Raw genomic sequence first — 13,210 nt, 5'->3', positions numbered from 1 at the left:
CACACACACACACACACACACACACACACACACACACACACACACACACACACACACACACCTATTGAATATCTCCTGGTCAGATGTAGTTAATCGTCAAAACCAGAAGACAGGGTAACCTGGTGGTTAGAGAAACCACCTCATAAACAAAAAATGACAGGCATCCTGCAATGGCAAAACTCTGGATGCCTGTCAAAGTGCCCTTGAGCAAGTCAAAAACACCCCTACCTGCTTCCCACACACTACTCCTGGCACTGAAATGCACAGGGATGGATTGTTTTCCAGAGAGTTATGGAAAGAAACAAATTCCTAAAATGACTGTAAGTAATATTTAACCGCATGAACCCATGCGTCCCTATTGTTGGCACGTCATAATAGGCGAACATTCAGCGAAAACAGCTGATCCACAAGCTCACACCGTTGTGAGCTTTGAGATCAGCTATTTTCGGCGGAGAGATTTGGTGGGGGGGGGGGCAAGTATAGACCGTTGGGGGACCCCGGTCAACAAAGTATAATAGGGTTTAAGTGGTTAAAATAAAGCTTGCATTCCACCCATGGACATCACACTGAGCAGCAATTGGCTGCAGCACCGGTCTGTCACTTACGTAGTCATGGAAGGCCTTCGCCTCGCTGGAGTGTTCGCATGTCTCCCTTCGGTCCGGAGCTGCACAGTACAAATCCCAGAATACACTGCAACAGGAAGAAAGGAGGCCAGAGGTTACTGAACGTGGCATTACCAGTAAATCATGTGTAACAGCTATTCATAACCCATTCACATGCTCTCACTGACAGTCTCTCTACACAGCAAAGTTTTCAGTGACATTCAAGTCTGATAGTGTAGAAACTTTAACTAAATGGACCTGTAAAATTATCAGTGCTAATTTAACTGAGACAGTGCACAAATGTACACTCTGTTACGCTCCCACTCCTTCTTAAACATGCTACAGTAGGGCTGGGCCACAAGTATATTGTGGCCCAATGATGGGTGCTTTAGGGGCGGCCATAGCTGAATGGTTAGTGAGCCCGCCTAGGGAGCCAGATGCCCTGGTTGCCCCAGGTTCGATTCCAGGCCAGGTCAGCATATGTGTCGATGAAATTTGTCCCTGAGCAAGACTCTTAACCCCTAATTGCTCACAGGTTCTCATTGGAAACAAGACCGCAAGGACTTTCATGAACGACCTGTTAAAAGGAATTATCCTTATCCTAGGGAATGGGATGACTATTGCTACTTCAAAATTTACATAATGAGATTTTTGAAAATGAATCATCAGTAACGCTTATACAATAACTAAGTGGGTAAAGGTAAATAATAGGACAGCTAGAACAGTCAGGTAAGGTTAGAACATTATATCACTTCACTATAATGCAGCTTTTAAAACCAGGAAAAGACAACACTTATACTATATCACCATATTATGATATCCAAATTCCCAGACAATACCTAGTCTAATATCGATATAATATAGATATATTTCCCAGCATTAAAGGGATAGTTCACCCCCAAAATGACTTTTCTTCTATCGATTACCGGTGGAAAGATATTAATGTCTCCGGTAGGAGACTCAAAGTTGACACTTTGAGTCTCCTACCGGAGCTGCCGCAGGTAATCCAATTATTGGCTTAGGAATGCGACAAAAACTAAAAAATATCCATGAATTCTAAGTGATATTTTGGGTGAACTATCCCTTTAAAGCTACAGCATCATTTTCAATCCCCCCCACCCTTCTCTCACTCATAAAAACACATATGTATTCACAAGTGGATGTGTGCACACATTAGTACATGCACACAAGCACAGAAAGGAAGGAGACAAGTCAAATTTCCATACAAGCTACTGTTGAAGCATTCGGTTGACTGTGTGAGTCTTCTGAGATGAGTTCACACAAATAATGACGTTGACACACACACCCACACACAAACTCAAAAAGAGCGCGCTAATTGCCTGTGTTGAGCGGTGGTACCTGTCTAAGAGGTCCTAATTGAATCAGTGAAAGGTCTTTGTGTATTGATTTAATGGAAGTGCTATAAACCCAGTGAAACAGGGACATGGCTAACGAGAGGCCTAATCGTCTATCAGGGAGCCATTTCAAATGCCCAGCAAAGAGCACACACACACGCGCGGACTCACTCGTGTTGGTGTCGGCTTAGGCCTGTACCTTGACAAAACTGCTTTTAACATGACAGCTGTCATGTGGACTTTTTGAGTTCTTTATTTGGACAGTCCCCGCGACTTTATTTGGCGTGCTTGCCTACAATCCAAAACTGAGGTTAAATGCTTGGACGGAAAATAATTAAACTGCGTAAATACAATATTTGAAAAACAGCTCAACTTTGTTGAAGCAAGTATTACTAGCGCATAAAATGTAAACAAATAGTATGAGGTAAAGCCCTTTGTGAGATTTAGATGTATGCTTTTTTTTTGCTGAACAGGTAACACACATGTTCATTTTCATAGTTGAGCAGATTGGTCAGCAGAGGTGTACAGAAACTAGTTACATCCATTTTAGTTATTGTAGGGTAGGTTTTTAGAGGAAATTTTGGAGGAGATCTCTGATGGTTAAATCAAAGAATAGGACCCGCACACTGTCAGAAAAAAATTTGCTCTTTATTGGACGTTTCGGTCGTTAGACCTTCATCAGGACAGACAAGCAGGATAGAGGAAATTTTGAAAATATCCCTGCCACTTTTGCCAACTAGGGTTGGTCAGTAAATGGCAATGAGAACAAGGGCACCTGAAAGCAAGTGAAATAGCTGATGGGTGCTTAAGGTGGTGACCCCTAAGGCCAACTACCAACCCTGGGGCACAAATGACAGGAGGGGAGGGGGGAGGGGGAGGAAGACAGGAAAGAGGAGAGGTGACACAAAGGAACCTGGAATGCAACGGGTTAATCTGCTAAAGAGTCGCTCTCTCTCACGTGAACAAAGGAGAAAGGGGTGGGGGGGATAAAGGGTGACAAGGGGGTGAGGAGGGGGAGGGGAATGTCGGGGGAAGCCATTCCCTAACCATCTGGATCTATTGTTTCAGGAGAGAAGGAGTGGAGGGGGGCACGGGCGGCGGGGGAGGTGGCAATGAAGACGGGGAGAGGGAGGGGTCACGCCCTCGGTGAGCGAGGCTGCTCGACCCCCGAGCCTTGGTCGCTTCGATATTAGCTGCCGCCAGTGGAGAACTCTCACATCTTCAAAGAAGAGTCACTGCTTCAGGAACTAAGGTTGTCAGATTTAACTACCTTGAACAGGTTTCATGGATTCTAGAGTCCATGAAACGTATAAAACATCACTTCCAAAATAATGCATTTAAATATCAGGGCTACCAGGGTTTCAAAAACAATGAATTGTGCTTTGGGGCATGGATGCCCACCACCCCACACATACACAAAGGGGCAACAGCTACACAGTATCATTCCGTGATGTACACCTGGTGAATATTAAGTTCCTAATAAGAATGTAACAGATAGGTCAATCAAAGCAAGCAAATCCGAAAAATAGTTGTGTCACACACAAGTCCAAAGTACATATAACACTCACCACCACCAGGAATGGAGGAATCCAGGAGGCTCCCCTAATGTAATGTTCTTCTCCCATCGAATCTAAACAGAAAGAGGACAGAGGAGAGGAGAGGAGGTCACTTGTAGCTGTTGGAGAGAGGATTATGTCTGCAGGTGCAGGGGTTAAGAACATATAATCAGTCCGTCTCAGACTGTCAATGGCCTCTGCGGCAGTGATACACATCTGACCGTCTTCCCCAAACTCTTTTGCTTTCTCTCTCTCAGTGCATGTGTGTGCTATTCTTGATGATGAGCACCGCAGTAGAGAGAGACAGAGAGAGAGAGAGAAGGTGGAGACGAGAGATGTGAATTTCTATCGAATCCTGTCACGACTCCTTTGATGTGGCCCAATAATTCCGCTTTTCCACGGCATGCTACCGGCTCAACTTGACTTCACTCTACCTGGTACTTTTTTGGTATGATCTCCATCAAGGTTCCAAGCTGAAGATACCAAAAGCTGACAGTAAAACACTGCAGACTACTGCTTCAGAGAGAATTGTCACTTTACTTGCCTATACTGCATGGAAGCTCCCGAATACTGTTAAACTTTAAAACTAGCCGTTGTAAATGTGAAATTAATCAATATTGAGTAACTGCATAGCCCATTTCTCACCTAAATGTTACCAAATGTTTCACTGTACAGGTAAAATAGATATAAGTTATGTTCAGATATGGATACCGTTAACATTTTTTTTAAACAGCATTAGCTTTAACTTTAGCATTGTTTAGCATTCTCCAGCACAGACTGTTGTATGTCACTGACGACCAGCTACATTAAGGGGCTCAAATCTGCAATGGAATACGAAGTAACGCGAGTAGAGTCAAGTAAAGTTGAGCCAGTACCATGCTGAGGCAAAGTGACAGAATACATCTCGTTCACATGAAGTCTTTTACATTCATAAATTCTCAAGACCCTGATTTCAGGTCATATTAGCTTGATCACAGAACTCTGTGACCAGTCCCCCCACCTTTTTCATATCTCTGTCTCATCTCCTCATGGGAGAAGTATCAGAGCCTTCTCTACTTCAATCAACGTCTGTGTCAAGTCATTTTAAAAAGGAGACATGAAGAGGACTGGAGCCACAGCATGGCGGCCAAGGCCCAACCCTGACCTGCGGCATAGTAGAGCTGGACAATTTTGCCTACAGTGATAATCCTGGTACAGACATGATTTTTTTTTATTTGGGTAACAAAATTATTTTTGTGCACCTTTTTTGTGTATATTACATCCATATGTTCACTATTTCTAACCACACTAGGCAATAGGCATACTTCTACAACGTTTCAAAGGCAATATTTTATCAGTAAAAAAGAAACCTGTGTCTGTCATTATATGTGATTAACCACTTAAACCCTATATATTTAGTTGACTAGGGCACCCCAGGGCTCCTCCTTTTTTCTCTAAACCAAATCTCTTTTTTCTACACCAAAACTCTTCGCCCCAGAATAGGGGCGCTAGAGTTCATGTTGTTAACTATGCAGCCCTTCCGTGTGGTGAATGACATCTTACCTCAGATAGGAAGGTCTGTGCGGATTTCTGTGCTCCCACGTGTAGCAGGTACTCGTACACATATAATGCTAACCTGGAAAACAAAAGAGCAACATTTTAGTTTTTTGGGAACTCCCAGGGTGCTATGAAACCAATCCAGGTGACTCTCTCCCCCCCTCCCCCCAAAAAGAAAGGCACTTCTAAATATTCCCATAAATATTCCCATAAATGGTAAATGATAAATTTATATAGTGCTTTTATCCAAAGCGCTTTACATATATCACCCATTCACACACACATTCATACACCGATGGCAGAAGAAACCATGCAAGGCACCAACCTGCACACCATTATAACATTATATTTGGGGCAACCCACCACAATATCAGGGAGGTACACCACAAATAGATTTCCCCAAACTGGCACAATATGATACCAACAGTGCTTCTCGTGTTGCATATACACAGTCTTTTACGCCGCCAGCTACATTGTGAATCAAATCCACCCCAGGCTGCCACCAACACAAACAACCAAAAGAACTTGTGTGAAACACTTGACAAACCAAATGTGATTTACTTAACCACATAAACCCTAGCGTCCCTATTCTGACGCAAACATCTGCAAAAACAGCAGATCTAGGCTAACAACGTGTCACAATACTTTGTGAGCTTGTAGATCTGCTATTTTCAGCAGAGATTTGGTGTAGAGTGAAAAGCAGATGGGGCCTAATATGAGACCCTCGGAGGACTCCGGTCAACAAAATATTCTAACCGATTAAAGCCTGGAACGCATCCATGTCATTTTAGATGTCTTTGGCTATTCAATAATAGCAGATATACAAGCTCATAGCCGCGCTACGAGCTTGTAGATCTGCTATTTTAAAAAAATCGTGAACATTTGTGCAAATCTTTGAATGTATATATTTTTAAAGCGAACATATGCATGCAACTCAAATCTTTGCTTCTGGGGGTCCCTGGAACAAAATATTTTGAGATGGGGGTCCGCAGCCAAATACATATCATTTTGGGGGTCCTTGCCATGAAAAGGTTTGAGGACCACTGACAGACACTGACATCCCTATCATGATTTGTGGCCATAAAAATGTAAACAATTCGGCAATACATGATAAGATCATAAGGGGGTGTCGGGAGTAGGAGGGGTGGGGAGGGTGACGTATACGGTAAAGATTTACCATGCACAAGGTTAGAGGAATTACGGTAATCCGGAAGGCATCGACTGTTTGAGATGGGAGTTGGACCTGTTGCTTGCAGAGATGGAAAGATGTATTTGAGACTTGGGAGTTAACATGTTAGTTGTCATTGAGAGAGTTTAATAAAAGACCAAACCATTGTTGGACTAAATAAGCTTCCGTCATCTTCTAAAGAGGGAGTTACATTACAGCACGGAGCTCATGAAATCAATGTCCGCATGGACGATCCTTAAGTATATATTAAAAAAGGAACCTCTTGTATTTGGGAATCCTATGGGTTTTACCCAGATGCCAATGGTGAAACATTATAGCGATCGATTTAAAAAATAAAAAAGTGCTGCAAGTGATATTTTTTGGTTAAAAAGGAAATGAAAGCTTTATATTTTGATAGAAATCATTGCTATAGCGTGTCTCTGTTCAGTAAAAGTAGTCTCCCTAGGTCTTTTTTCAGGTGGGTCACCGACTTCATCCAATCAGGAGAGAGTACTCATTTATCAGCTGCAGTTTTATAGTGTTCCAATTACAATTTTGTCTGCTCATTCCCAATTTGTCTTGTCATTTCTTGTCTTTGATCTTCCAATTTCACTTACTTGTATTGTATCCTGTAAGAGTTCTCTCTCCTGATTGGATGAAATTGGTATCCCGACCTGAACATGTATTTTCCGTTTACTAAACAGCTGGAGAGATACTTAACACTCTATAGCAATGAGTACTATCAGAATATAGAGCTATTTAACACATAATGTAACAGATAATTACATACCTTTAATATCAATGTCTCATCAAACAACAACTCCCCTTTAAAAGTGCTTGTCTGTGCTTGGTGTGACATAATTAGTGTCATGTTGCGTTTAACATCATCTTTAATATCAAAATCCAAAATCATATCCATAACGTTAACTATGGAGCGGAAAGCTTATGGCATATTATGGAGAACAGAGATGCAAAGGAGATGGGGAAACTAATATCTCCATCCTGGTTGCTTGTGCTGCGGGCCGTATGGTGAACATTACAGAGCTTTTTATAACGTCATAATGTCCCACATACCACCTGGATGCATGGGAAACCAAACATCTACTGCTCATTCAAAGGAGAATCCCCCTTGGGCAAGAGAGATATTGGGCCACTGGGTTAGAGGCCGGGCTACTCTGCTACACCCACACAAACACAGCAGACCCAGGGGGAAAAATTACCAAGACAAATTTGTCACAAAAGCTGACAATATTTTAAAAAGCTTTTTGCCAGTCTTGGTTTTCTTTTAAAATCACTACCAGTAGTATAGTGGGCCACCAACACTTGGGGGGAAAATGTCAATTTACTGTGGTCTATTAACAGACAGCAGAACCATGCTGTGGAGAAGGAAACCCCATCGGCCTAACATTGTCCTCCTAACTCCTTCACTTAGCTGTGTTTAATAGGCTGTTAATGGACCATCAATCGACCGGCAGCGTGGATATGACAGAGCCCTGTGTGCCCGGAGCAGACTTTGCACTGGCAGGCCAATAGACCCTAATGAGAGGGACAGTGGCTCAGTGTCATAGCCCTATCATTAGTCAATGGACAGATCAATGGGACAGTCTTGAGATAATCAAGCCATCGTGGAGTTTGTTTCAACTTCTGCGAAGGACAGTGCTGAAATCTTCAAACTTCTGCAACACTGTTGTATATGTTGTATTGTTTAGCTGTTTGGTATAAAACTGCTGATGAGCATTGAGCAGATTTCAAGTTGCGGACACTAAGATAAATGTATCTTAAACTGTGGGATCAGAGGCATCCATAGTCTCCCTGCAAATGAATACCAGCTACAGAGGAGGCTATAGACAGAGACTGATTGCAGAACAGATACATGTGTTTCAGGAGATGGGGTTTAAAGCCATGACAGAGAAATGGAGTGTCATGATGCAAGGCTACCCCTGCGTTGATACTCATAGAACAACCACACAAACAATAATATTCCTTCAAGGCTTCGCACACAAACCCATGCTGCATGCACGCACAAGCTGACATCCTTGACTAAATACTGCAGTCACTATGCCTCCTCTTCAGCTGTCTGCATAGTTTTAGAATGCTCCGTCTGTGTGTGTGTGTGTGTGTGTGTGTGTGTGTGTGTGTGTGTGTGTGTGTGTGTGTGTGTGTGTGTGTGTGTGTGTGTGTGTGTGTGTGTGTGTGTGTGTGTGTGTGTGTGTGTGTGTGTGTGTGTGTGTGTACAGTGGGCTGTCCTACTAGGAAGGGTAATAAATAGCCAAGGGTGTTCCCCTTTCACAGACTGTCTATCTCACAAAGATAACAAAACAACACATAGGCATGCAGACACCCAGACAGGGTGACAGACATAGGCAGAGAGCATGAACAAACAAACAAGAACTGAGGTAGTCTTGAATTCTAAACTTCCTGATATGACTTACACTACTTCATCTTGTTACAATGTAAACATATCTATCATGTTACACAACAGCGATGCATCCGGCAGAGGAGCTACACCCCCTGCACGTAACTACTTGTTTAATTCAACACACCATCAGACAGGTTGCTAGTCGTACAAATGACCAGCGCTTTTAAGAGGCCCAAGACTGTGGCTCCACTTAGGGAGTAAGTCACTCGCGCTCTCCCACTCTCGTACACACACGCACACTTGACCACTTTAGCCAGGGGAATTTGACCACTTTCTGAGGCTCCTAGTGATTTGTAGGTCACAAAGCTCTCTGTGACCGCTGGTGTAGAGTGTGACTCACTGTCACTTGTAGGTCAGTCAAGGCACAGGCCACACACACACACCTGCGTGGTATTCACACTGACCTCGTTTCATCCCCGCTCCTCGCTACCATTTAGTGTACCTGTGTAGCTCAATTGGTAGAGCATGCCACTAACACTGATTGGGTGAGAGGTCCCGAACCTGAACCTAAGTATGTTCGGGACCAGTGAAGGAAGAACAATCACGTATAAAAGATATATGGTACTGAGAGAAGCTTAAGATTAAAAGAAAAAAAAGTCTATCGAATGCAGGGATATGTTATATTGGTCATGTGATACCGGTGCTGTATTGATCACACAGACACCATCAAATTTAGAAAACACACACAAACTACAGACAGTATGCCTCTACATGGTATTTTTTTTTACTCCGTACCTTTGAGCAAAACTAACACTTTGACTTAAAGAGAGTAGTTTAGGAGGAGGTCTTATATCAGTGGATGGGAGGATCACACTAGTCTGCAAGTAACCCCCCCACCCCCAACCAAGAGGCTGCAGATGAAAATGTAATGTGTGTGTGTGTGTGTGTGTGTGTGTGTGTGTGTGTGTGTGTGTGTGTGTGTGTGTGTGTGTGTGTGTGTGTGTGTGTGTGTGTGTGTGTGTGTGTGTGTGTGTGTGTGTTGTGAGGGGGCTATGTGTGTGCATGCACCTGGCCTACTGCATTATTAAAACACACAAGCTAGCTCACAGAGAAGAGAAGTTGGTGAAGGAGTAGACCAGGAGAAGCGGTGGTATAATGCATTCAGTGTGATGGGAGTGAAGGACAATATTGATAAACTTTATTTATACAGCACCAGTTACACAGTGCTACACAGTGCTACACTGATAAGCATAACAGATAAAAGTAACGTAGTACTTTACACTGTAATAAAGTAAACTGATCATAAACATAAAAACAAAGACTGAAGTAACACAGTCAGAAAGGCGTGTCTGCAAATAATTGGCTGTGAGAAGTAGATTGATAAAACTGGTCTTGCTAACAGAAGGTGTGTGTGTTTGTGTGTGAGAAAAGGGAGAGGGGGGGGGGTACCCTGAGGGGGAAAACAGCAGGAGGTGGAGAGGTTCAGAGGAACAGTCGAGTCATGATGGTCAGGAGAGGAAAAAGGACAGAGTTCAGCCATCCAGCAACATTTAACCATCACACCAACCACACCACACAAAGAAAAACAAACTGCACTATAAAATCCAGTTGTACACTCTCAGATACAAATGGATAAGTTGACACTGAGGATTTTACTGTGCATCAACTCACACCCATCCCATAGCTGAGATGGGACCACACACTCCAAAACAGTCTGGACTTCAAACATCCACACGCATACATTCACCATCCTGCTCCTGTCCTCCTCACCTCTGACCTCTCCCTGGTTCTCCCAACCTCCCTCCCTCACCCTTCTGACACCTAGGAGGTGACCCTGTGACCTCCCTCTCCCCTCCTTCCCCGGTATGTTCCCAGAAAGGGACATTAGCACACACGCACAGACACTGTGAGAAAACTCCCTGCTGCACACCGCCAGCCCAGTACACCTGACATCCTGCCCGAGGCTCCCAACAAAACCCCCTCTTTAAACATGGATGAAGTCTGCCCACCGTCGCACATACACACACACAGCTCTGACGCAGGGCTGAGAGCGACTGCTAGTCTGAATGTCTCAATAATTCAACACTGAAGTGAGGGATGAGGACTTTGAGGAGCAGAGTATGGGAAGTGAGAGTTAGGGGGGGTGATAAAGGCATGGAAATACAGAGAGGGTTAGGGGGTAACGGATGGAGGGGGTTCAAGCAGGGAGTTTGTGATGGGGCTGTACTTAGTTTAGGTGATGAAACACGTGCTGATAATCGCACATGTTTACACGAGTCCTGACAACTTTGTTCCACTTTAGTCCCCGACCAACCCACTGACGGGGACAGGCGGGTCAGATGAGCACACTTTGCCCATCTGATCAAGGGATGTGTCTGCCCATTCGATTGTGTACAATGTCCCATAATCTGTATACATCTGTAACTTATTCAACAACAATTCAAGAATTATTGCTATTAATTGTGGACACTGTGTGAGGCTCTAAGACCGATCAAATCATACATAAGTTGAATGAAAGCATCCACAGGTTTTGTTCCGAGCAGAAAGTAAGCACCCGGATAAGTTGCCGGCCCTACATACACACAGTGGCATTTATTTCTGATGCAATTAACATTGACATATTTTAGATGATGCAAAGTTTTTCGGGTTTGCTGATGAACGTGAACCGGCTGGAGACAACACTGGAGACAGGGATGAAAACGTGCGGGTTGTGAACAACAAGGCATGCATGCAGACAAAGGGATTGGTGGTGGGCTGCCTGCTACAGTCAGCTACCCCAGGCTAATGCATGCCAGGCCAACTTGTTAGTTTTATCAGCCGTCTGAGCCGTGTCAACAAAAGAAGAAAGCCTAATGTGACATTATTGTGACAAAAACGACGAGCGCGATGATCCCACGTCATGCTTAACACACAACTGGGAATGGTGAAGCAGAAAGCGGTGTGTGAGGGGCAGAAAAGTTCTCGGCGCAGCTTGGAGCTCCTGACCAAAACACTCATGTGTGGATACCAGCGTTGCCATGTTTTGCGAGAGAAACAAGCAACCGGGTATATGAAAACAAGCCCAAAAAGAAGCGAGCCCTTCGCCCTTTAAACTTAATACATTGACTGTTTGAAAATAGCCGATCTACAAGCTCACAACGCGTCGCATTGTGAGCTTGTAGATCTGACCCCCCCCCCCCCCAAATAATTTAATAATATTTGGAAAATGTGGAATAACAACACAAATCTACCCCACTCCATGGCATTAACTATTTTCAGATAGGGGTCCGAGCAGACAAATAAATATTAGTTTGGGGGTCCTTGACTCAAAAATGTTTCAGAAACACTGTTTTAAAACTACACTAGAAACAAGCCCAAAAAAACCCCGCAACCACCCATATTTACAAGCAACTTTACAGAAAAACATCGCTTATAATAAGCGGACCTGGCAACACTGGTGGATACAATGGACCGAGAGAGAGACACCAGACAGACAGAGAGAGGAGCATCGTTTTGGAACGCGGCGAATTTAGAGCGCGTTCCGTCGCTACTTTGTAACAAAGCCCGAAACAGATGTATTCTATTTTTATATCTGCTGCTCAGCGGGCGACACAAAAGCTAGCTATAGCAACAATGCACGGCGTCTGGTCACCCCAACGCATTGTTCCTCACATAAAACCTGATTTATACTTAAGTTGCACGCTGGTGTTGCGTGCAGTAAATAGCAGATCTACAAGCTCACAATGCGTCGCAAATGTGACTCGTTGTGTGCTTGTAGATCTGCTATTTACTGAGCCCCGACGCCGACACGCAACTAAGTATAAATGAGGCTTTAAGGCGATGGACAGAGAGATGGAAATGGGATCCCCATTATTATTATGAACGCACCCCAGACAACCCCATTGCATGTCGTTATAAATGCATTATTCTACAAACAAACACGCACACATACACACACACACGTGCAGGAAAGTCCTTGGTTGCAAAAAAAAAAGTGAGGCAACTGAAAAGACAACTATATTAAATATGAGACTTTGCCTTTTTGCATCAGAGAGAGAAGAAACAAGACAAGACAAGAGTGAAACTGGTCGAGTAGCTTAGCTGGTAGAGCTAACAGCCATGCAAAGACACTGCTTAAGAGTTGAGAGGATGCAAAAGAGGCACCTATACATGAAAAAGTAGCACATACAACACAGAAACGAAACAAAACATGACTTTTTTTGCAGCCAAAAGAGCTGAATGGAACATGCATGCACCTTCTGGAGTGACTGACTGAGCTGGTTGCTCACACATCAGTTAGCAACTTTAGCTACCTAGCACATACTTAGCAGGATCTGTGTTGTGACAGTGCAATAATTCACTTACTTTTCTCTGGCTTGGCTATCGGAGGGCACCACAGCTCCTTTACCCTTGGCGTACATGATGGAGGCTGTTTCGATACTTTATTTTATCCCACTCGACACCTGTCAAAGGAAGCTACCAGGAAAACCTACTATCTCCATAGCTACCCAGTTAGTGTTGGCTCTCTCTCTCCCTCTCTCTCGCTCGCTCTCTCTTTGCTCCGGTTTCCTTTTTTTTCTACATCCCCAACATTGCCCACAAATCAGGCAGGGTTTCAGCCGGGGGGGAACTTGAAACCGTCCGCTGGTGGATCT

At 43.8% G+C, this 13,210-nt stretch overlaps 1 protein-coding gene across 4 annotated transcripts in view; it reads right to left on the bottom strand.

Annotated features, from left to right (window-relative positions):
* LOC311036615 (single-stranded DNA-binding protein 3) overlaps positions 1–13,166 on the bottom strand; it is a 51,001-nt gene extending 37,835 nt beyond the window's left edge. For all 4 annotated transcript variants that reach the window (XM_084045438.1, XM_084045435.1, XM_084045436.1 and 1 more), the window contains exons 1-4: positions 12,921–13,166; positions 5,056–5,128; positions 3,526–3,587; positions 606–690 (exon numbers count right to left, since the gene is read on the bottom strand). In XM_084045438.1, coding sequence (XP_083901564.1) covers positions 606–690; positions 3,526–3,587; positions 5,056–5,128; positions 12,921–12,976 — 276 coding nt within the window. In that variant the 5' untranslated portion in view covers positions 12,977–13,166. The remainder of the gene's footprint in view (positions 1–605; positions 691–3,525; positions 3,588–5,055; positions 5,129–12,920) is intronic.
* Positions 13,167–13,210: the final 44 nt, after the last annotated feature.

Source organism: Gymnoscopelus microlampas, assembly GCF_963454915.1.
Source record: "Gymnoscopelus microlampas genome assembly, chromosome: 20".
NCBI classification, from domain to species: Eukaryota; Metazoa; Chordata; class Actinopteri; order Myctophiformes; family Myctophidae; genus Gymnoscopelus; species Gymnoscopelus microlampas.
This window is presented reverse-complemented; position numbering and strand designations above follow the sequence as displayed.